Genomic DNA, 22,184 nt, shown 5'->3' on the forward strand with positions numbered 1-22,184 from the left:
CCAGCAGGCCGTTAGTGGGGAACAGCAGCTTCAAACAGCGTGGCTTCATCTATGCATATGCATGCACACGTGGTGTGTGTGTGTGTGCGCGCACAGCATATTACTGTATTCGCCAGCCAAAGTATATGCATTCATATGTCGTGCGCGCGTGTGTGTGTTACGTTTTAACACGTAGGCCAAAGTCCTTTTTTTTTACAAACGGGGTGAACTACCCATTGATATTATTTATCAATTACGACCTTGATGAACGGCTCGAATTGTACGATCAACTTGAAACTCAGGACGTAGCAGTTTGATTTAGCGTCAGTTATTGCTACATTGCTCACAATCTTGCTCCGTTACACGTCTTCATGGCGATTTGAACAAAAGTGCTCTTTCGGAGGATTTGGATCGTTCAAAATAAAGGGAATCAACTCGGAGAGCTCCGTAGCCGAGACTAAATTACTTTTTTACGTACAAAAAACTAAACCGCTCATCCGTAACCGCCGGTCGTGTTTTTAATCGTGGGCGAATCGGCTGCTGAGATGCACACACCTCGCTCGGCTCATTGAATGGAGAACCGTTGTCCGATTAGGATGCTTACATTTTGTTCAGCGTGTTGGGTCAAATGCCACCAAACCACAAACCAATACATTCTCAGGAGGCACAACGTGATAAATTCCACAGAGGTGGGGAGCGTAATAATTTAAAATGATCCCAATTCACTATCGACTACAATCGAGTTCTCGTCGATGACACAATTAGAATTATCGTTACACGGGCTCGAATGGAATGCGCCCTGCTTCAACGAACGCTCACAAAGAGCTCGCATCTTAGTTGGTCGAGCAGCAGGTATCCCAGCTGTGAGGCCATGAGTTCGAGTCCTGGCCATGATTCACTCGGCCCAATCATCATCACCATGTCGTGGGTGAATAAAACGAATACCACCTGGTGAGTAGGTATGCACCACTTGGCATGAAACCAACGGTGCCTGTGTTTAAAATTCACAGCAGACCGTTGCTCCCCTGCCACATTGCCGAGGAATCCCAACACTCACTTGAGCATCGGTATACTTTTTGGACTTTTGCCTACACACACGCATATTTACGCACGCACGCGCGCGCGCGCACGCACACACAACGCGGGCGGGCGTGCGTGCGAAATATGCAACGCGCACACACAAACACACATGCGCGAGCACATAAGGTGGCATTTGTACACGGGGCCTGTAGGCCCCCTTTGTACAGAGTGCTTCACTACACACGTGAGCCCGCACCCCCCCCACCACCCCAGCCTTTTCTGTTGGGCATCTCAAGGCCATGCACCCGTCGCGCCGCTGACCTTCGAATGATCTGCTGACCTTTTCGCACGCTGCAACGAAAAGGGCGAGACACAGCAACGGAGGAGGAGGAGGGGGTGGGAGAGGCTCACCTGCCACGTCCATGTTTGCCGTCACGAGTGAGCCGCACGGCTCAGGGGCACACAGCGCAGCATCGCCCGTCCGCCCGCAAGCGCACACGCCCCCACACGGAAGGCGACTCGTCGCGCGCAGCCCTTGTGAATGTTCAAGTTTGATGTTTTTTATTTTTGTCCGTTAACTAAACCTACTTTGTTTCCGCCCCCCCACCCGACCCCGTACCCCCCCCCCACACCGCCCTGTCGAAACGGACGCCGTGATCCTCAACGCCGCAAAACGGTTTTCCCGCCGCAGCCTAATTTAGTTTTTTCAGCATGACCAGTTATTATTATTATTTATTTTTCACCTAATTTTTCGCTAAACGGGGCGAGTGTGTTCCGCCATTCGTTTACGGGAACAAGTGGAGCCCGTCGCTTTTTCGTCAGTGACGTTGGGTTCTGCCGTGCGACGTGACCGCACGGCCCGCCCGCCCGCTTTATCTCGATGGTAAATTTGCGTTTCCTCTTTTTCTCTCTCTCGCGCGCGCAATTCGCAAGGCGAGGTCGCCCACCCGCAGGCCAATGTAACGGCGCCGCCTCTTACCTACCTACAGCCGCGACAGCCCCTACGTGGGAGGTGTGAGAGCGAGTGGCCGAGCGTGCGGGGGGGGGGGTGGAAACGGGCAGGAGGCGGAGCGCATTGGGTTTCGTTCCAACTCCTCTACGATGTCATGAAGCCACTGGGAGCTGTGCACTTTTTAATCATCATCTACATTGAAAACTCTTTTCTTTAGAACTGCTCTTTTGCATTTAGTTTGTTGTGCTTTGCTGCGCACCTCTGATTAGCACGCTTGGCTACGTACGGTGCGAAAGAAGTTCAACGTACATACGCACTTTTAATCTAGATTGAAAACTCATTTCTTTAGAACTGTTTAGTTTGTTGTCCTTCCCCCGCACTTACGATTAGCGCAGTTGGCCACGTACGGTGCGAAAGAAGTTCAACGTACATATACCTTGATGATGGACCCTCAACTTCTGAGCTCTCGCTTTATTCCTGGAGCTTTTCATCAATTAATAGACTAATTTAATAATTATTTTTCGCTACCCTTTGTCAATGTACAGCTGCATGATTGCTGTGTTGATCATGGAGGTTGATTATACTTCACAAATGCTGGTCAGTGCAGCCTGGTGTGAATGGGCAGAGGATTGGCGGCGGTGGGGGAAGGTTGGCAAGACCACGACCTCTCCTGGCATGCAGGAGGTCGTGGGTTCGATCCCGATCCTGACGCCCTGGTCACCTGCATTTTTTTTATTGGGTCCTCCGGTTTTTTCCCTCCACGTTTAGAAACATGATTTGAGATTATTTGGCTGCTAAAAAAATGTCCACATGATCAACCACTTCGTTGAGCTATCAATCAGGTCACCTCTGAAAAAGAACTAATAGCTCAGTGGGTTTTACCCGTTAAAAATAAAAACAGTTTAGTTAAATTTTTTTAAAATTGATTTTCTTACCTTTCATACAACTTCACGCTCCTATCGTTTTTTTTTGTAAAGTTTTGTTTTCTCGTCGGAACCTTCTGACCCCCGTGCCCCCTCACCGGACGTCTGTGAAAGAAGAGCTTCATAGCTCATCGGATTTTCTCCAGTATAAATAAACATTCCCGATTCTGATCATGCTGCCAATGCTGCCGATGCTGCCGGCTGCTGCTGCCTGCCTGCCGCACGTGAAGCTCACAGTCTGGCCTCTGCCGAGTGTGTCCTGCACGCCCGCCCCATCGTTTGACTTCACATTGAACGGCGGGGGGTGGGGGAAACATGCTACCGGAGACAAACGCGGCCCGTTGTTGTGATGAAGCCTCATTTGCGTCAATAATAGAAGCAACGGCCGAGAGTTTTGACTGTTTCGGGGTCTCATCATCATCATGATCGGCAGCGATGTCAGAAAACAACGTGCAATGCTACGCGACACCTGCATGCAGCTAATTGGTTTTAACCAAGGGGTCTAACTGCAGTCGTATTCAATGCCCACACGTGCACATGGGAAAAAATATTTTCGCGCGCAATGGTACATACAACACACGGTGCAGAACAAAATATATATACATACACGTGTACACATTAAAAGGAGCCTAAAATATACCGACCTGCACGCACAGACCAGGCTATATTTAAATGCACAGAAACAAACAAGCATGTGAAGTCACGTGAGTACACACACAGACGTAAACACAAGTGCATGCGCATACAGGCACAAAACAACACAGGCACGCTGAACATGAACACACGCACAAGGCACGCGAAGACACGCATGCGTTGACACACGTACGCGTACGTTCACACACGCGCTCACAACATTCGAGTGTCACTGTGTGGGTTACGGACGTGATCACGGTTGAAACGCACGCGGTAATTGCAAATGTACGTATGTGCGTATGCTAAACTTCTTTTGCACCGTACGTAGCCAACCATGCTAATTGGAAGTGCAGTGTTGAGTCTATGGGCAGTGATAGTTTATGGGCAGTGTTCGTCTACGGGCAGTATATATGTATGTTCAACTTCTTTCGCACCGTACGTAGCCAACTGTGCTAATCGGAGTTGCGGGAGGGGGGGGGTTAAGGACGACAAACTAAACACACAAATCTCGCAGTGTGCACATCCCTATTCGATGCTCTTGAGCCAAGGGGTGGAGATTCCACGCTCCAACGACAAGAGACCAGCCCCTTGCCACGTGACAAGCCGGCATCTGCCAACCTCCCACGAAGCGGTACTCATTTTTCAATTTAAAGCTTTCGTGACTGCAGGGATTAATCTTCTTGGTTCTTTCGGTAAAGTCACGTAGAAGGGAAATAATAAAGTAATAAAAATAAAACATAATAAAATAATTCTCACGACGTTTCGGCCACAACGCAAGCAGCCGTCCTCAGGTGAAGAACAGGTATGTCGGAAAGACAGCGTCTGAATGTCTTTCCGACAGACCTGTTCTTCACCTGAGGACGGCTGCTTGCGTTGTGGCCGAAACGTCGTGACAATTATTTTATTATGTTTTATTTTTATTATTTTATTATTTCCCTTGTACGTGACTTTACCGAGAGAACCAAGAAGAGCTGTACTCATTTGTTATTTCACCGTGGCAGAGGAACAGCGTGGGTCACACCCTGACCGGCAGTCGAACTCACAGGCTTTCCGATGGTGAGTCAAGCAGCCTAAACCACAGTCCCCCCCCCTGTTGGATAATATACCACCAATAATAATACGACTGCAGCAATTACAATTCTTTGTTTACCCGGGGCCTGTGACCAAATCGTCCGGAATACGCCCCAATATTGTCAGATCTCGGCAGCTCTTAACTTAAACTAAACAGAGCGCTTCGGTGGCTAGGAGATGTTAACTACCTCGCCTGGGATACAGGAGGTCGTGGGTTCGAACCCGACCCTGACGTCTGTATATTTGGAGTTTGCATGTTCTCCCCGTGGTCACGTGGATTTTTCTCCCTGTCCTCCGGTTTTTCCCTCTACATTTATAATAAACATGCGTTTAGAGTATCTGGCTGCTGTACATTTTCATCTGATGAGCCGCTACACGTTGAGTTGTCATGTGTGGCCAGGTCGCTTCTGAAAAAGAGCTGCGTAGCTCAGTGTGCCTTACCTAGTAAACAAAATAGCAAATAGTAAAAGTCAACTATTTTTATTTCATCACGCAAGGCCCCACTGAGCTATGTAGCTCGTTTTCAGAAGCGACCTCGCTATCACAAATGATAGCTCAACGAAGTGGATTATCATCAAAAAGTTGAAATTCATAGCAGTAGCCAAATACTCTAAACGTGGGGTTTTGATCCTTAATGTGGAGAGAAAAACCGGAGGGACCCGGAGAAAAATCCACACGACCACGGGGAAAGAGAGAGATCGCAAACTTCAAATATACAACAGGCGTCGGGGTTGGGGTCGAACCCACGACCTCCTGCATACCAGTCGAGGTAGTTAACATCTCGGCACCGCGCCGGCGCCCCCAGCAGCGTTAAGCCTAAATAGTCGCTTAGGTCTGCGGGGATATGCGTTAGGCCGCAGAGGGCAATGTAACTAAATCCATTCTTGTGTATTTCTAATGCTCCCACGACCTTTATCAACACGCACTGGCCAGCAAGATGTGAAGAGTTCAACCCCTGTTAACGACCACCCCTGTTCACGGCTAATCGCTTAATAACGGGCCTCCATAGAGCCCAATGTGTAATGTATAGTGTAGTGTATAGTCGTGTATAGTGTAGTGTATAGTGTAGTGTATAGTAGAGTAGCGTATAGTAGTGTAGAGTAGAACCCCTCTTAATGACCACCCCCGTTAACGACTAATCACTTAACGACGAGCCTCCATCGAGCCCAATGCATTCGCTTACCGACCATTCTCCTGTTAATGACGGGCTGTTGTAAGTACAATAAATATGAATTAACGCATCAATTAACCAAATTTATTTTACTATTATGTGTTATAATGTTGTTAGTATCTTTATGTGTTAATATCCATTGTTTAGACATGATAAAGTACTTTCTTTTGGACGAAAAAGGGGTAACTTTCGATGCCATCGGAACGAATTAAGCCTTTTAACGTGCATTTCCGAAACTTGCTTACCGACCAAATCACTTAAGGACCTCCCCGGGAGCTGCATGGAGGCCCGTGGGCAGATTTTTTTACCCACCAGAAAACCCCACCTTACTGAGTCTCAAGACTCTGCCAAAAGGAGTCTCGCTTGGGATGTTTGGCTAATTCTGTTTACAACACGCTGCCATCACGTGGGGCGGGCGACTACTGTACAGCGTCCCGACAAAACCCACGCAGCGCGCGATCACTCGGCACACTCACGACGGCACGAGGGGAGGGGGTCAGCGACCGACTTGCTGTACTTCCCCCCTTTCCTGCTCGCGGTAAATGACCGCTCAGCCTTCAAGCAACCAGCCTGAAGGGCAAGGTGAGGGAGGGTGCCCTTGACGAAGACCCACCAATCAAGGACGCCACGTACGTAATTCCATGAGAACGCCACGCCACCCTTTTCATCTTTCCAAATTGCTCACGAGCCCCTTGTCCCGTTCTGACACGTCTGCAATCTGCAGGGCGTGGGGGGTGGATGTTCCCGTTCACCGCCGGATCTCGGTTACGGTGCAACCGGGTTCAGAGCTCATTTTATCGAGAGAGGAGGCGTAGTGATGGCGGCAGCAGCGCCATCGTTTTTAAGAAGACGTCGCTACTCGCTGCAGAAAACCGGAGCGACGCGACCGCCACACTCGATGATAGCCGGCACCAAAAAACTGTGCCACGCGCGCGCCCCTCCAACGCATGGCCTCGCGTCTTCATGTCCTCCGGACATGAAGACGTGTCGATAAAAAGTAATTCCGATGACGTACACATACGTCATCAGAATGGGACCAATATCATCCATAATATAGGTTTTTTGGGTTAGATCGGGTAAATATAAATGTGTCGTTACACCCGAAACAGGAAGATTTATCCACAAATTTGGGTTGTCCGCCTGATGATGCCAGTTGTAATTAATAGCGAAACGTCGTACTCAGATTGTGTGCTGTACTAGTAACCAATTGGCACGTTTTGTTTACGTGACAAAACTTTGCTAATTGGATTGGCCGTGTCGGGTGATGGTGGCGGGTTTAACAACACATTTATATTTACGCGATCTAACCCAAAAACCGACATTATGAAAGGGTTAAAATGTCGGACAAAAGTGCGACAATCTTTTTTTGCGGTCAGGGGTTCGACCAAAATGTCCGCAGCAATGCCCAGCCATTGGCGGCACGAGCGCGGCTTGCATTGGGTGTAGTAGCTCAACTCCCACCAAAGACAAATATCCCCCGTATAGCCTTAACAGGCCGTTGGGGCAAGTGCTGTTCGCGAGCAGTACCTATGAAGGCCGGCACACGGCACATGAGGAGGGGGGGGGCGTTAGCGCCACGCCTCCGGCCGCCTTTGTCTCACCCAGTGGCGATGTTTACACACCGCACCGGGTACTGATTTGAGGCTGAGTCGACCTAGGGGAGGCCGCCCGGGATTATTTCAAAGGACCCGTCACTGGTGGCCGTGAGCGGGAATTGAACCCGGATTGCCCGGGTGTGGAGTGCAGAGCGCTGGACCGCTACCACTACCGCTCCCCCCCCAACTCCCACCACCACCACCACCCAGCAATTACTGCACGGTGTTGATAACACAGTGAGTCAGTAGCCACACATTTGACGCGAAACGCCTTACGCCGTGGCTCAAGTGCATATATACGTTGAGCGTATTTGGCAATAGATTCTCTCTATAGAAGGCTCTTTTTGCCCAAAAGTTTGAGCGTCTTTGTACGTTACGTTTTTTTTAAATAGCTGGATAAGGCGGCGTTTGTTATCATGAGGACGGGGTAAGTGAAAAAAAATCCCGGCTCGTACGTGGATAGGTTTGGCAACTATGCTTCTCGTGTTTGTAGGAAAGCGGAGTGGGGGGGGGGGGTTTGGTGCACCGGTAAAGATATCCGACAAACCACTCCGCTCGCTTGGCTGAGTAGCAAGGTAGGTGGACAACGCTAGCTGGCGAGGTGCGGATACCCGGGAGGTGGCAAAACAAGCGGAGGAAGACGTAAAGGAAGAGATGGCAGTTGCTGGACGAAACTAGTAAAAAGTTTGCAGGCCACTAGAACGTGGAAGCTACTGTGGGGAAGGGGCGGAAAGGAAAGGTATTGAAGAAAAATAGAGCAGACATTTCGGAATCACAAACCTGTATTTATCATAGAGAAATCCGATGAGCTATGAAGCTATTTTTTACAGATGTCCAGTAAGGGGGCACGGGGGGGGGGGGTTACAAAGTTACCCCAGGAGTGGGAAGTTACACACTGACAATAACCAAAACAGCTCCCGAGACACACACACACAAAAATACGAGCCTTAACAGGCTGTTGGGGCAAGTGCTGTTAGCGAGCAGCACCAATGAAGGCCGGCACTGCACGCGAGGGGGATGGGTGGCCAACACCACGCCCGGCTGCCTTTGTCTCCCCAGTGCTGACGTTTAACCACCGCACCAGGTACTTCATTTGAGGCGAGGTCAACCGAGGAGAGGCTCATGACCAGTTCAGATAATTGTCACCGGTGTTGGTCCGCGAGCGGGAATCGAACTCAGGTCGCCGGGTTCATAGCGCAGTGTGCTGGACTGTTACTTTACCGCGTAGGAGCACAGGTGAAGAGTAGAACTGTGAATTTCGCTACGCAGCCTTCTGCAGTCGCGATGTAAATAAAATAGCATTATTATCACCTCTGATTAGCATGGTCGGCTACGTACGGTGTTAAAGAAGTTCACAATATAGATCTGTACAGGAAGCCACTGGAGCTATGCACTTTTCAATCTAGACTGAAAGCTAATTTCTTCAGAACTGCTCTTTGCGTTTAGTTTGTTGTCCTTCAGGTGCGAAGATCAGAGGGTTCGCACCCTACTATAATCTCTGCCTATTATCCACGCGCATCCACCTCCGATTAGCGCCGTTGGCTACGTATCGTGCGAAAGAAGTTCAACAAACATATTGCACATAGACTAACACTACTCATAGACTAACACTGCCCAGAAGTCTAACACTGACCATCGACTAACACTGCCCATCGACTAACACTGCCCATAGACTCAGTGCTGCACCTCCGATAACCATGGGTGGCTACATATAGTGTAAGAGAAGTTCAATATATTTCGATTTAAAGCTTTCGTGACTGCAGGGATTCATCTTCTTGGTTCCCCGACAGACCTGGTCTTCACCTGAGGACGGCTGCTTGCGTTGTGGCTGAAACGTCGTGAGAATTATTTTATTAAGTTCAATATACATAGGTACATACCGCTCATAGACTCAACGCTTCACCTCCGATTAGCACGGTGTGGCTACGTACGGTTCGAAAGTAGTCCAACATACATACACCCTGCCCATAGACTAAGTCTGCCATAGACTCAACGCTTCACCTCCGATTAGCATGGAGTGGCTACGTACGGTTCGAAAGTAGTCCAACATACATCCACCCTGCCCATAGACTAACACTGCCCCAGACTCAACGCTGCACCTTCGATTAGCATGGAGTGGCTACGTACGGTTTGAAAGTAGTCCAACATGCATACACCCTGCCCATAGACTAACACTGCCCCAGACTCAACGCTGCACCTCCGATTAGCATGGTGTGGCTACGTACGGTTTGAAAGTAGTCCAATATACATACACCCTGCCCATAGACTAACACTGCCATAGACTCAACGCTGCACCTCCGATTAGCATGGAGTGGCTACGTACGGTTCGAAAGTAGTCCAACATGCATACACCCTGCCCATAGACTAACACTGCCATAGACTCAACGCTGCACCTCCGATTAGCACGGTGTGGCTACGTACGGTTCGAAAGTAGTCCAACATGCATACACCCTGCCCATAGACTAAGTCTGCCATAGACTCAACGCTTCACCTCCGATTAGCATGGAGTGGCTACGTACGGTTCGAAAGTAGTCCAACATACATACACCCTGCCCATAGACTAACACTGCCCCAGACTCAACGCTGCACCTTCGATTAGCATGGAGTGGCTACGTACGGTTTGAAAGTGGTCCAACATGCATACACCCTGCCCATAGACTAACACTGCCCCAGACTCAACGCTGCACCTCCGATTAGCATGGTGTGGCTACGTACGGTTTGAAAGTAGTCCAATATACATACACCCTGCCCATAGACTAACACTGCCATAGACTCAACGCTGCACCTCCGATTAGCATGGAGTGGCTACGTACGGTTCGAAAGTAGTCCAACATGCATACACCCTGCCCATAGACTAACACTGCCATAGACTCAACGCTGCACCTCCGATTAGCATGGAGTGGCTACGTACGGTTCTAAAGTAGTCCAACATGCATGCGCACATTGTTGTTGTTGTAGTAATTTGTGCTACGTGACTCCAGCAAGGTTCCATCGCTGTGGCCGGATGGGAGAGGGAGCGGTTAACAGATTTTCATCAAAACCCCAGCGAAAAAAAACACAAGGTCTTTTTCGTTCCTCCTCCTCCTCGGCAGAAACAAGAGGTAGCTCATTAGACTGAAGCATTCCCTCGTGAACCTGACAGAGAAACGTCTTGACGATGACGACGACGAGGACGATGACATCATCAGGTGATTGGTGCCAGAAAGATGCCACCACTACCCTGAGCATATTGGCGCCACAAGACGGAGGGGGAAAAAAAGTGGAAAGAAATGACGAAATGTGCGGTGGACAACTACTGCAGGATATCTGCCCCATGCATCGTGATATTGACGACGATGATTGCCTCGTTATTCACGAACTTGGCGATCCGCAATTTTGGCTGTCCGCGAATAGCGTCTGGAACTCTACGCGACTGCATCGAGAGAGAGCGAAAGTGATGAGATACATTTATGAGATAAAGTTACGAGATAAAGTGATGAGATACATTTATGAGATAAAGTTACGAGATAAAGTGATGAGGGATAAAGTGATGAGGGACAAAGTGATGAGATACATTTATGAGATAAAGTTACGAGATAGAGTGATGAGATACATTTATGAGATAAAGTTACGAGATAAAGTGAGGAGATATAAAGTGATGAGATACTTTAATATTTATTTCTATTCGTTATTACTTGGTCTCTTTGCCAGCATCCTTCCTTCCAGAACTTCATTTGTCAAGCTACCCATTGCACATTATTATATTGTATTACCTCGTATGGATCACCATCATCACAATCACACACGTTGCTTCATCACGACACAGCATCATCATAAACCATCAATCACGCAAACTTAGGTCATCCTCATTTCTTTAGAACTGCTGTTTGTGTGCTTAGTTTGTTGACCCCCCCCCTACCTCCGATTAGCATGGTTGGCTACGTACGGTGCGAAAGACGTTCAACATACAGACGTGCATACATTCATCCTTCTAGAAGTTATCTTTGTTAAGCTTTCACCTCTGAGAATGCTGTCCAATCCACATCGTTTACCCCCCCCCTGTTTTATTCTCATTAAGACTTCCATTTTCCTGAAACTGCTTTATAACTTCCTCATTTCTCCTCCGTTCCATCTAACGGGATTTTTTTCCCATCACTTCTCGCAAATTAAAATGTTAAGGCCGCACACAAACTGCCCGGTAAAATTATTAAACTAAAAAACTCTTTAGTTATTTTACCACTGAGCTACATAGGTCTTTTTGAGAAGCAACCTGGACACAAACGATACCTCAACCAAGCGGCTTATCACGTGTAAATGTACAGCTGCCAAATACTCGAAACGCACGATTCTAAATGTGGAGGGAAAAACCGGAGGACCCGGAGAAAAATCCACACGACCACGGGGACAGAGAGAAACTCCGCATATACAACAGGCGTCAGGGTCGGGATCGAACCCACAACCTCCTGTATACCAGGCGAGGCAATTAACATCTCCTAGCCACCGTGGTGCCCAAGCCCCACATTGCATCATAAGCCATCGCAGAGGAGACAGCAGAGGCCTGCGTTATGCGCAGCACGGATGAAACCAGCCAACAAACCGCTTGCAAAAAAGCAAGTCAATGGATGGATGGCATTAATTGCTCGCTAATTCCACCAAGAGTAAAGTGAATATCTGTGCTTGGCCAATTCGTTTTTTTTTTTAACGTGACACTGTTCTAATGGTGTGTGTGCGTGTATGGCCCTTTGTCAATATAAAACAAAAATAAGACTAAAAAATGTTTTTGTTATTTTACCAGGTAAGGCCCCGTTGAGCTAAGTATAGCTGTTTGTTGAGAATAGACCTGGCTATCACGAATGATAGCGAAACGAAGTGCCTTATTGTCATCGGGTGGATATTCATAGCAGCCAAAAACTATAAAACACGTGATGTCGATTCTAAATGCGGAGGTGAAAAAAGGAAAGGACCCGGACAAAAATCCACGCGACCACGGGGAGAGAGAGTGAGAGAGACATGCAAACTCCAAATATACAACAGACGTCAGGGTCGGGATCGAACCCACGACCTCCTGTATACCAGGAGAGGTAGTTCACATCTCGCGACCACGAGGACAGAGAGAGAGACACGCAAACTTCAAATATACAACAGACGTCAGGGTCGGGATCGAACCCACGACCTCCTGTATACCAGGAGAGGTAGTTCACATCTCGCGACCACGAGGACAGAGAGAGAGACACGCAAACTTCAAATATACAACAGACGTCAGGGTCGGGAGCGAACCCACGACCTCCTATATACCAGGCGTCAATCATAAGGGGGGGGGGTGGGGTTTGTTTGACCATACTTCACAACGCTAGTCAGTGCGGGCATTGCCGAAGGTCGGTGCCGCCCAGGATTGGTTCGGATATCACTCAACCACTCGTGTTAGCTGTGTCCGGGAATCGACCGGACCGCCGGGGGTCGCCAGGTCACGGCAAAGCGCCGCCCAAAACCGCTGCTGCGCCCCGCTCTGTAATCAGCGCTTCAATCTCGTGCGTTGAGCTTCGCTAATAGAAGTGAAATGGGGGGAAAATGCGTACAATATGCATACGCTCGCACTCATTACCCACGCAAAAAGCGCTTGCCACAAATGAACCACGGTAACCTCGCTGAGCGTAAAACATCATCACGCGAACTCCCGCCATGCTCGCAGTGGCGGCTTTTCTGCTAACCCGTTGAACAAAGACGGTCACCGGCATCGCATGCTTCCGATACTAGAAAGTCACCGGAGCTACACACTTTTAAATCTAGATCGAAAACTCATTTCTTAGAAATGGCTTTTTGTGTTTAGTTTGTTGTCCTTCCCCCGTACCTGTGATTGGCACGGTTGCCTACGTACGATGCCGAAGAAGTTCAGCATACTTACATACTGTCCATAGACTAACACTGCCCATAGACTAACACTGCCCGTAGACTCAACACTGCCCGTAGACTCAACAATGCCCGTAGACTCAACACTGCCCATAGACTCAACACTGCCCATAGACTCAACACTGCCCGTAGACTCAACACTGCCCGTAGACTCAACACTGCCCATAGACTCAACACTGCACCTCCCGTATGTATATCTCGCAGCTATTCCCTTATCCACTGCTGAAAGACAGGACATGGGCGCCACGGTGGCTGGGAGATGTTAACCACCTCGCCTGGTATACAGGAGATAGTCTGTTCAATCCCGACCCTGACGCCTGCTGTATATTTGGAATTTGCATATCTCTTTCTCTCTCCCTGTGATCGTTGGGATTTTCTCCTGGGTCCTCCGGTTTTTTCCTCCACATTTAGAATCAACCTTTTTGGCACCAGGGACCGGTTCCATGGAAGACAATTTGTTCACGGACCAGGGGGGGGGGGGTTCATCATTGGGTCTTTCCCCCTTTTCAAAGAAGCTCTCCATCGACGTTTGTTTTGTACTCATGTTGGCCAGGGGTTAGCAGCTTGTGGGCTTACCAAAACCGTGACTGAGACAAGTGCGCAGTGCGGGAAAGAGGCGCGGATGGAAGTGGTAAATAAAATAACGGGGGCGGGTTCCACGCGCCGACTCACCACTCACCTCCTGCTGCTGTGAGGCCTGGTTCCTAACAGGCCACGGACCGGGTACCGGTCCGCAGCCCGGGGGTTGGGGAGCCCTGATTTAGAGTATTTGGCTCTGATAAATGTCTCCGTGACAATAAGCCCACTTGGTTGAGCTATTAATTATTGGTGATGACCGGGTCCCTTCTGAAAAAGAGCTTTCTATTGGGAGTGCAAGACTCGCTATTTTCTCATGGCGCTTTTACTTAAACATTATTTTATCGTCTTATTTTAGTATGCGATGTTTTGATACTCCCTTGAGTGGAGGTGATATTACATTTAAAATAAATAGGGTAGACTTTTTGCGAAGGTATATAGCTAAGTGAGGCCTTACCTGCTAAAAATAAAAAAATGTTTATTAGTTAAATTTCGATTTAAAGCTTTCGTGACTGCAGGGATTCATCTTCTTGGTTCTTTCGGTAAAGTCACGTAGAATGGAAATAATAATATAATAAAAATAAAACATAATACAATTATTCTCACGACGTTTCGGCCACAACGCAAGCAGCCGTCCTCAGGTGGAGAACAGGTCTGTAGAGAAGACAGAGTCGACTATTTAAATAGTTGCTCCAAGCCTGGGGTGTGTCATTCAGAATCTGTCTTCTCGACAGACCTGTTCTCCACCTGAGTGACGGCTGCTTGCGTTGTGGCCGAAACGCCGTGAGAATTATTTTATTATGTTTTATTTGTATTATTTTATTATTTCCATTCTACGTGACTTTACCGAAAGAACCAAGAAGATGTTTATTAGTTACAGTGAGTTCCTTGTCGAGCTGGGCGGCGCTGCCTGCTGGTCACTTGAGGAAGTTGCGTTCCGTTTCGTTCAGACGCTGGTAACTGCACCCCAAAAAACCCTGTATCCCACCCACCCCACACCTTCAGTCGCCGCACACTGCTGCCACCTCGCGTGCATTTCCTCCTTCGGCTGTCTAAACACGCGATTGTCGAGAGCAGGGGGGTCTCGATTTAAAGCTTTCGTGACTGCAGGGATTCATCTTATTGGTTCTTTCGGTAAAGTCACGTAGAAGGGAAATAATAAAATAATAAAAATTAAACATAATAAAATACAATTCTCACGACGTTTCGGCCACAACGCAAGCAGCCGTCCTCAGGTGAAGAACAGGGCTGTCGGAAAGACAGCATCTGAATAAACACCACCAGGCTTGGAAGCGTATATTTAAGCTGGGTTGCTTGCGTTGTGGCCGAAACGTCGTGAGAATTGTATTTTATTATGTTATATTATTATTATTTTATTATTTCCTTTCTACGTGACTTTACCGAAAGAACCAAGAAGCAGGGGGGTCGTCGGCCGCGTGTGGTGGCTCTTTAAAAGAAACTGCAGTGTGGCGCTTGAAAGTCGAAGAAGGGAAAAAAATGTCTCTTGTTATTTTGGATGCAGACCCCTGACCAAGGAAGTCCAGTTTGCCGTGGAAGTCCAGTTTACCATGGGAGTCCAGTTCACCGTGGAAGTCCAGTTGACCATAGGAGTTCAATTTACCATGGGAGAACAGTTGACCATGGGAGTCCAGTTCACCGTGAAAGTCCAGTTGACCATAGGAGTTCAATTTACCATGGGAAAACAGTTGACCATGGGAGTCCAGTTCACCGTGGAAGTCCAGTTGACCATAGGAGTTCAATTTACCATGAAAGTCCAGTTTACAATACAAGTCCAAATGACCATGGGAGTCCAGTTCACCATGGAAGTCCAGTTTACCATGAAAGTCCAGTTTACCATGGAAGTTCAGTTTACCATGGAAGTCCAGTTAACCATGGGAGTTCAGTTTACCATGGAAGCTCAGTTTACCATGGGAATTCAGTTTACCATGGAAGTTCAGTTTACCATGGGAGTTCAGTTTACCATGGGAGTTCAGTTTACCATGGAAGTCCTGTTTACCATGGGCAGGGGCTCGGCAACCTGCGGATCCAGAGCAGCATGCGGCTCATTAAGGAACCGCTTCGTAACCGTTATTCATCAAGGACCACCACCGTCTCGTATTCGCCACACGCATTGCGGCTCTTGAAATAGGTATTTTTTACCAAATTCGAACAAAAGTGGCTCTATCTTGACTTAAAACGTGCGTGACTGCAGGAATTCATATTCCATGGTTCTTTTGGTAAAGTCACATAGATAAATTTTTTTATAAAATAATACAAATAAAGTGAATATAAATATCACGACATTTCGATCGCAACACAAGCGGTCGTCATCAGGAACGACCGCTTGTGTTTCGATCGAAACGTCGTGATATTTTTTATTCACTTTCTTTTTATTACGTAGATAGAAAAAATTATAACAATCAAATAATAAAAATAATTCACTTTAGAAAAAATAATAACAATTAAATAACACAAATAATTCACTTTATTTTTATTACTTGATTGTTATAATTTTTTCTATCTACGTGACTTTACCGAAAGCACCATAGAATATGGCTCTATCTTGCTATTTTGGTTGCCGACCCCTGATTCAGAGTGACGTTCTGACCCCGTGCCCCTACTGGGCATCCGTATAAGAAGATCTTCATAGCTCATCGGATTGCCCCGGTATAAGTGCCACGTGATTTTCAGCCACTTCGTTGAGCCATCATTTGTGGCCAGGTGGCTTCTGGAAAAGAGCTTCCATAGCTCAGTGCGCCTTACCTGGCCAAATGAAAATTGTTTAGTTTTTGTTTAATAGTTGAGACGCTGCCCGACTCCATACTTGGCTCACCACGTAATCCTCCTTCCCACCCTCCTCCTCCCCCCACCCCCCCCCCCCAATTCATTCAGGATTAAAGATTACACCTCTTCCATCATTTTCTCCATCACGATATGAAGGAAAAAATCAGAATTATCAAGAAATCATTTCAACGAGCAATCTTCCTCGGTTCATTGCGATCGGCACCGATTGGCGAACGCTTTTTACGACCCGCTGGCGCTACACGATCGAGTCGTTCTGGATTTGTCTTTGTTTTTTTCAAACGACTGAAAAATCGTAAATCGCAAACGTGGATTGGTTGTTTTCGTCCGCGAGATTTGTTTTAAAGAATAAAAAAAATCATCGCTCAAGTGAGAAGAGTTTGCGGGGGGAAGAGCGGCAACCTCCGCAGTAGAGGTCAGCGCCTTCACGTCACAAACCCCTCAAAAAGCAACCGGGCGAAGATACCACCGTGTGTATATATCTGGCAACAACAAATCAAGTAACTTGATGATTTGCACAAAAACTTAATCAACGTGTCAAATTCAAATTCTTGAGTGGAAAACAAGAAAATCGTCGGGAATCGCTGGAAATCGTCGAACCCCCTCCGTGCGTAATTGGCACGGAGGGGAGGAACGCAACGGGCGGGTGGCAGCAGCAGCAGGAGAAGCGAATTGTCGGGAGCGGGGCGGGGGGGCGGAGGAGATTTTTAGCGAAGGGGGTGGGGGGGGGTAAAAAAAACTCACCGATGACGGTGGAAAGTGGCCTGGCTCCATCGTGGCGCCGTGCGCGGTGCCCTTGGTGTTCCCGTGTGCGCTCCTGCCGGCTAGAGGCAGCCGCTGCATTCACGTGCGCGGATATAACACAGCCACCACAAACCCCCGCGCTCAGTTTTTTCCCCTCCGCGGGCTGCGCGGTTTTTGGGCCGTTCACGCTCTCGTGGGGTGGGGGGGGGGGAGGTGTGGGGGTAGAAGGGAATCGCCCCAAAACAAAGACCACTGGGGCCCGTCACCCACGGCAAAGGCCCGAGGCTTCTTCCTTCTCACCATTGGAACCTCATTTGGCAGTAGAAAAATATGATAATTGGTTTTTGACCCTTTTATCTGGCAACAAAACTGACACCTTTTTTTACGAGGAGTCATGTTTGCATAGACCACAATACCTGCAGTCATAATGCAAACAAAAAACATAACTCTGATAATGTATGCACTGTCCTTGAAGTTGATTGGTCCACACCCGAGACAGCTTTCCTTCGAGCCTAGTCTCACATGGTGTTGGACCAGATGACGCCAAAAGGCGCATTATGACTGCAGGTATTGTGGTCTATGCAAACATGACTCCTCGTAAAAAAAGGTGTCAGTTTTGTTGCCAGATAAAAGGGTAAAAAAATAAATTATCTTCTTCCTTCTGTTACTGCTGCTGTGTTAGGACGCGGAGAGTGATGGCTACCATTTCACATGCAGGTGGATCGCAAAAAACAAAAAAACCTATGAAGGCCGTCAAGGCAGACGAAGGGGTGGGTGGCCAGCACCACGCATGGCCGTCTTCGTCTCCCCATTGTGTATGTTCACACACTGCACCAGGGACTCATTTGAGGCCGAGTCGACTCAGGGGAGGCCCAGTATCGGTTCAGATAATCGTCACCGGTGTTGGCCCGAGTCCGTAGCTCAACACGTTAACCGCCACACTACCGCTCCCTAAAAGGCAAAGATCCCCTATATAGCCTGAACAGACTGTTTGCGAGGACCTATAAAGGCCTGCAGGGTCCACGAGGCGGTGGGTGGCCAACATAATGCCCGACCACCTTTGTACACAAATAAGCACACACACAATACACGATTGAAAACGTCAGTAAAACTCTTCATATAATCCACTCATCATCCACGACACCCGAATCAATCGGACGACTTTCTATTTATCCACACGACGATTCCCCCTAATCCCATCTCTTGCTATTATCCATGCTTATCCGCACGTTTATTCTATTACCCACGCTTATCCACCTCCGATTAGTGCAGCTGGCTACGTACGGTGCGAAAGAAGTTCAACATAGGTGGCCCCCACCACCGAAATGCGAACTTCATACTATTATACATGCTTAGCCACAGATAATCAGAGTAACCTGGAAGTGATAATAACAATGATAACCATTATATTATAACCATTAGACTATAAACAGCTTTCTGCGTAATAGGAAGCTGCTTGGAAATAGGCGGCACATTCATCCTATTACCCTGGGTAAGTAACGCTTCTTTGCGCAATAAAACATGATGATATTCGTGATTTTGCCGATAATGCCCAGCACTCCATAGCAGACTCAGATTGTTAGCGTTTCCAACGTGTGTTACGTCCACTGTACACACTGTAAATATATTTAACGCGGGCGGTGCGCGCTATCGCGAGAGACACGTTGTCAACGATCGCGCTATCGCCATCTGCGTACAAAGCGTTTTCCCGTTACGCATTCGCCCACGACAGCTTTCCAGATACCTCTGCCAACTGTTATAATGGGGGAACAAGCCAGTGGTGAAAACACTAACACGCTTCATGGGTCTCTCTCACGCAAAACACGCTTTTGGTACGCTCTCATCGGCTAGGTACATATACAAGCGCCTTTTCTCTGTGCTCATCTCAGATATAAGTGGCTAGGAGATGTTAACTACCTCGCCTGGTATACAGGAGGTCGTGGGTTCGATCCCGACCCTTGACACGTGCTGCTGTATATTTGGAGTTTGCGGTGTCTCTCTCCCCGTGGCCGCGTGGATTTTTCTCCGGGTCCTCTGGTTTTTCCCCTCCACATTTAGAATCAACACCACGCGTTTAGAGTATTTTGATACTGCTATAAATGTTCACGTGATGAACAAAAATGGCTCCATCTTGTTATTTCCGTTGCCGACCCCTGATTTAGAGGAACGCTCTGACCCCGTGCCCTACTGGACGTCTGTGGAAGAAGAGCTTCATAGCTCATCAGATTGTTCCGGTATAACAGTTGCCACATGAGCCACTTCGTTGAGCTCTCATTTTGTGATAGCCAGGTCGCTTTTGAAATAGAGTTACACAGCTCAGCGGAGCCTTACCCGGTAAAATAAAAAAAATAGTTTTTCGTCTTATTTTAGTTTATAGTTTTAAGCGGTGACACATGTCCGTAATCCAGCGCTGTGGAGGCAGCAGCGATGATTGGTTGATCGCCGCACGAATGTTGTGAAACTCCCTTCCCGTGGGCGTTGAGCGGGAGGTGCGACCTGGCCAAATTGACCAAGGGGTTGCCGAATACTTGGAGATACAAGACAGTGTGAAAAACTATTACTGGTAGGAACCTCCTGGTTCCACCAGCCCACAGGGGATTATTGTGTCCGTCCGTCGTGCATCCAAAAATGGGAGGGGTGGGGCTGGGTGGAGAGGGGAGGGTGGGGAGGGGCTGGGTGGGGAGGGTGGGGAGGGAGGGTGGGGCTAGGTGAGGAGAGCTGGGAGGGGCTGGGTGGGGAGAGTGGGGCTGGGTGGGGGGTGGGAGGGGTGGGGCTGGGTGGGGAGGGGCTGGTCACCCCGTGGTGCCCTTATAAAACTCAACGTTAAACCTACTCACGCCGGCTTGTGCCCGCCCTCACAGTCGGGCATATTTGCGGAATACACCACGCCACCGTTGACCCTGGCCATTGACCGAGCAACCCAACGTTCCTACCAGCTCCCTCCGCAGGAATGTGTTTATGGCACTGCGGAGGCAAGGGTTGGTGGATCGAAAACGTCGTGAAACTCTACCTACGGTCGGCAGTATAGCAAGTGGACTAATCGCCATCTCTTTTCATCTGTACGGGGATAAAGTGTTGCCCCCCTCGCACACGCGTGGGTTTTCTCCGGGTGCTCCGGTTTCCGCCCACATGTATAATGCACACTCATCGTTAACCGTTTCCCGTTCCGATGACGTACATGCACGTCATCGTTTGGAACGGAATCGGAAGAAAAAACTAAATAAAATAACTTATATTCAGGTCAGAATAGGTACCGAGGCTCCAACAAGCCCATGGCGGGGGGGTGCGCGTGGCATAGTTTGGCTATCTTAGAGTACTATCGTGTCGCTAGTTTCGCTGCGGCGATAAACAATGTCTTTAAAACAACGGCGCTACTACGCCTCTCCAAATAAAATGCACGACGCACGCGTCGCAGGCCCGCACTCATTTTGACAAAACATAAATGCCGGCCAGTCGTTATCGCAATCGGAGAAAGAACACCCCACCCCCCTCTTCTATAAACCGGGCTCGCTAATTGCATCTCCAAGTCAAAATTCCGACGCCCGTTCCACATCCCGTCGCGTCTCCAGGGAAAGGAAACGCGCGTTGCTCTTCCTCGCAAAAAGTAGTCCCCCCACCTCCCCCCCGCCGCGCAAAGCCCCTCTGTGGGAGTAATGCGGCTCGCCAGCTGTGCGTACGGAGAGCTTATCCCGAATGTAATCCATTAACGGGGTAGAGATAAAGCCGGTGACCTGCACGTAGACAGAAGGGTGACGACTTGTTGATTTTAAAGTGTGTGTTTTGTTTTCGAGGCTTCATTTCGGACGGGATGCAAACCGCACACAAGTTTGGAGGAGCAACGGGTGTCAACGTGCCGAGCGCGAGCGATTCATTGACAGCTCCTTTCTGCGGCAAGGAAACATTAAGTTTATTAAATCGCTGAATGGATGAAAAGACGGCGTCGTGAGAGATGGTGATAGCTCAGGGTGGGCCTCCAACAAGCAGTGGACTGAGCATGGATGACGACGGTCGTGGACGTAGACGATAGAGGTGGGGGGGGGGGTCACCGAGTTCGTAGCGCAGTGCACTGGCCACTACACTACTGCTCCACATTAAAGACAAAAATACATCACACATCGTCACAAATGTCTGACCACCCCCCCCTAAGTGCGTGACGTCATTTATGAACGCCCCCTTACACTCCCGGTGCCCACTTCCCCATGGCAAAGATCCCCCCCCCCGTGTAGCCTTAACAGACTGTTGGGTCAAGTGCTGTTAGCGAGCACCTCTGAAGGCTGACACAGCACACGAGGGGGTGGGTGGCCAGCACCACGTCCAGCCGCCTTTGTCTCCCCGGTGGCGATGTTTACTACACCAGACCAGGTACTCATTTGAGGCTGAGTCGACTTCGGGGAGGCCCAGGACCTGTTCCGATAATTGTCACTGCTGTTGGCCGTGAGCGGGAATCGAGCTCGGGTCGCTGCCGGGTTCTTCGTATTGCAGCGCACTAACCGCGACGCTACCGCTCCCCACTAATACCACAAAAAAAAGATAAAGATCCCCCATATAGCCTTAACAGACTGTAGGGGCAAGTGCTGTTAGCGAGCACCTATAAAGGCCGGAACGGTACACGAGTTGGTGGGTGGCCAGCACCACGCCCGACCGCCTTTGTCTCCCTAGTGGCAATGTTTACACACCGCACCAGGTACTCATTTGAGGCTGAGTCGACCTAGGGGAGGCCCGGGACCAGTTCAGATAATCGTCACCGGTGTTGGCCGTGAGCGGGAATCGAACCTGTGTCGCCGGGTTCATAGCGCAGCGCGCTAACCGCTACACTACCGCTCCCCACCACT

The 22,184-nt window shown here is 48.8% G+C and overlaps 1 protein-coding gene across 7 annotated transcripts in view; it reads right to left on the reverse strand.

Moving 5' to 3' along the window:
- The window catches only part of LOC144737674 (cAMP-dependent protein kinase catalytic subunit alpha-like), a 105,171-nt gene that overhangs the window by 27,605 nt on the left and 55,382 nt on the right, over window positions 1-22,184 (reverse strand). For 2 of the 7 annotated variants that reach the window (XM_078620511.1, XM_078620497.1), the window contains exon 2: window positions 17,353-17,445. The exons of 3 other annotated variants lie outside the window; for them this stretch is intronic. In XM_078620511.1, coding sequence (XP_078476637.1) covers window positions 17,353-17,445 — 93 coding nt within the window. Of the gene's footprint in view, window positions 1-1,320; window positions 1,351-1,410; window positions 1,545-17,352; window positions 17,446-22,184 lie in introns of those variants that run through there. 2 more of the 7 variants (XM_078620518.1, XM_078620548.1) reach the window with 2 other exon arrangements.

Source organism: Lampetra planeri, chromosome 3 (assembly GCF_965212315.1).
Source record: "Lampetra planeri chromosome 3, kcLamPlan1.2.h2, whole genome shotgun sequence".
NCBI lineage: Eukaryota > Metazoa > Chordata > Hyperoartia > Petromyzontiformes > Petromyzontidae > Lampetra > Lampetra planeri.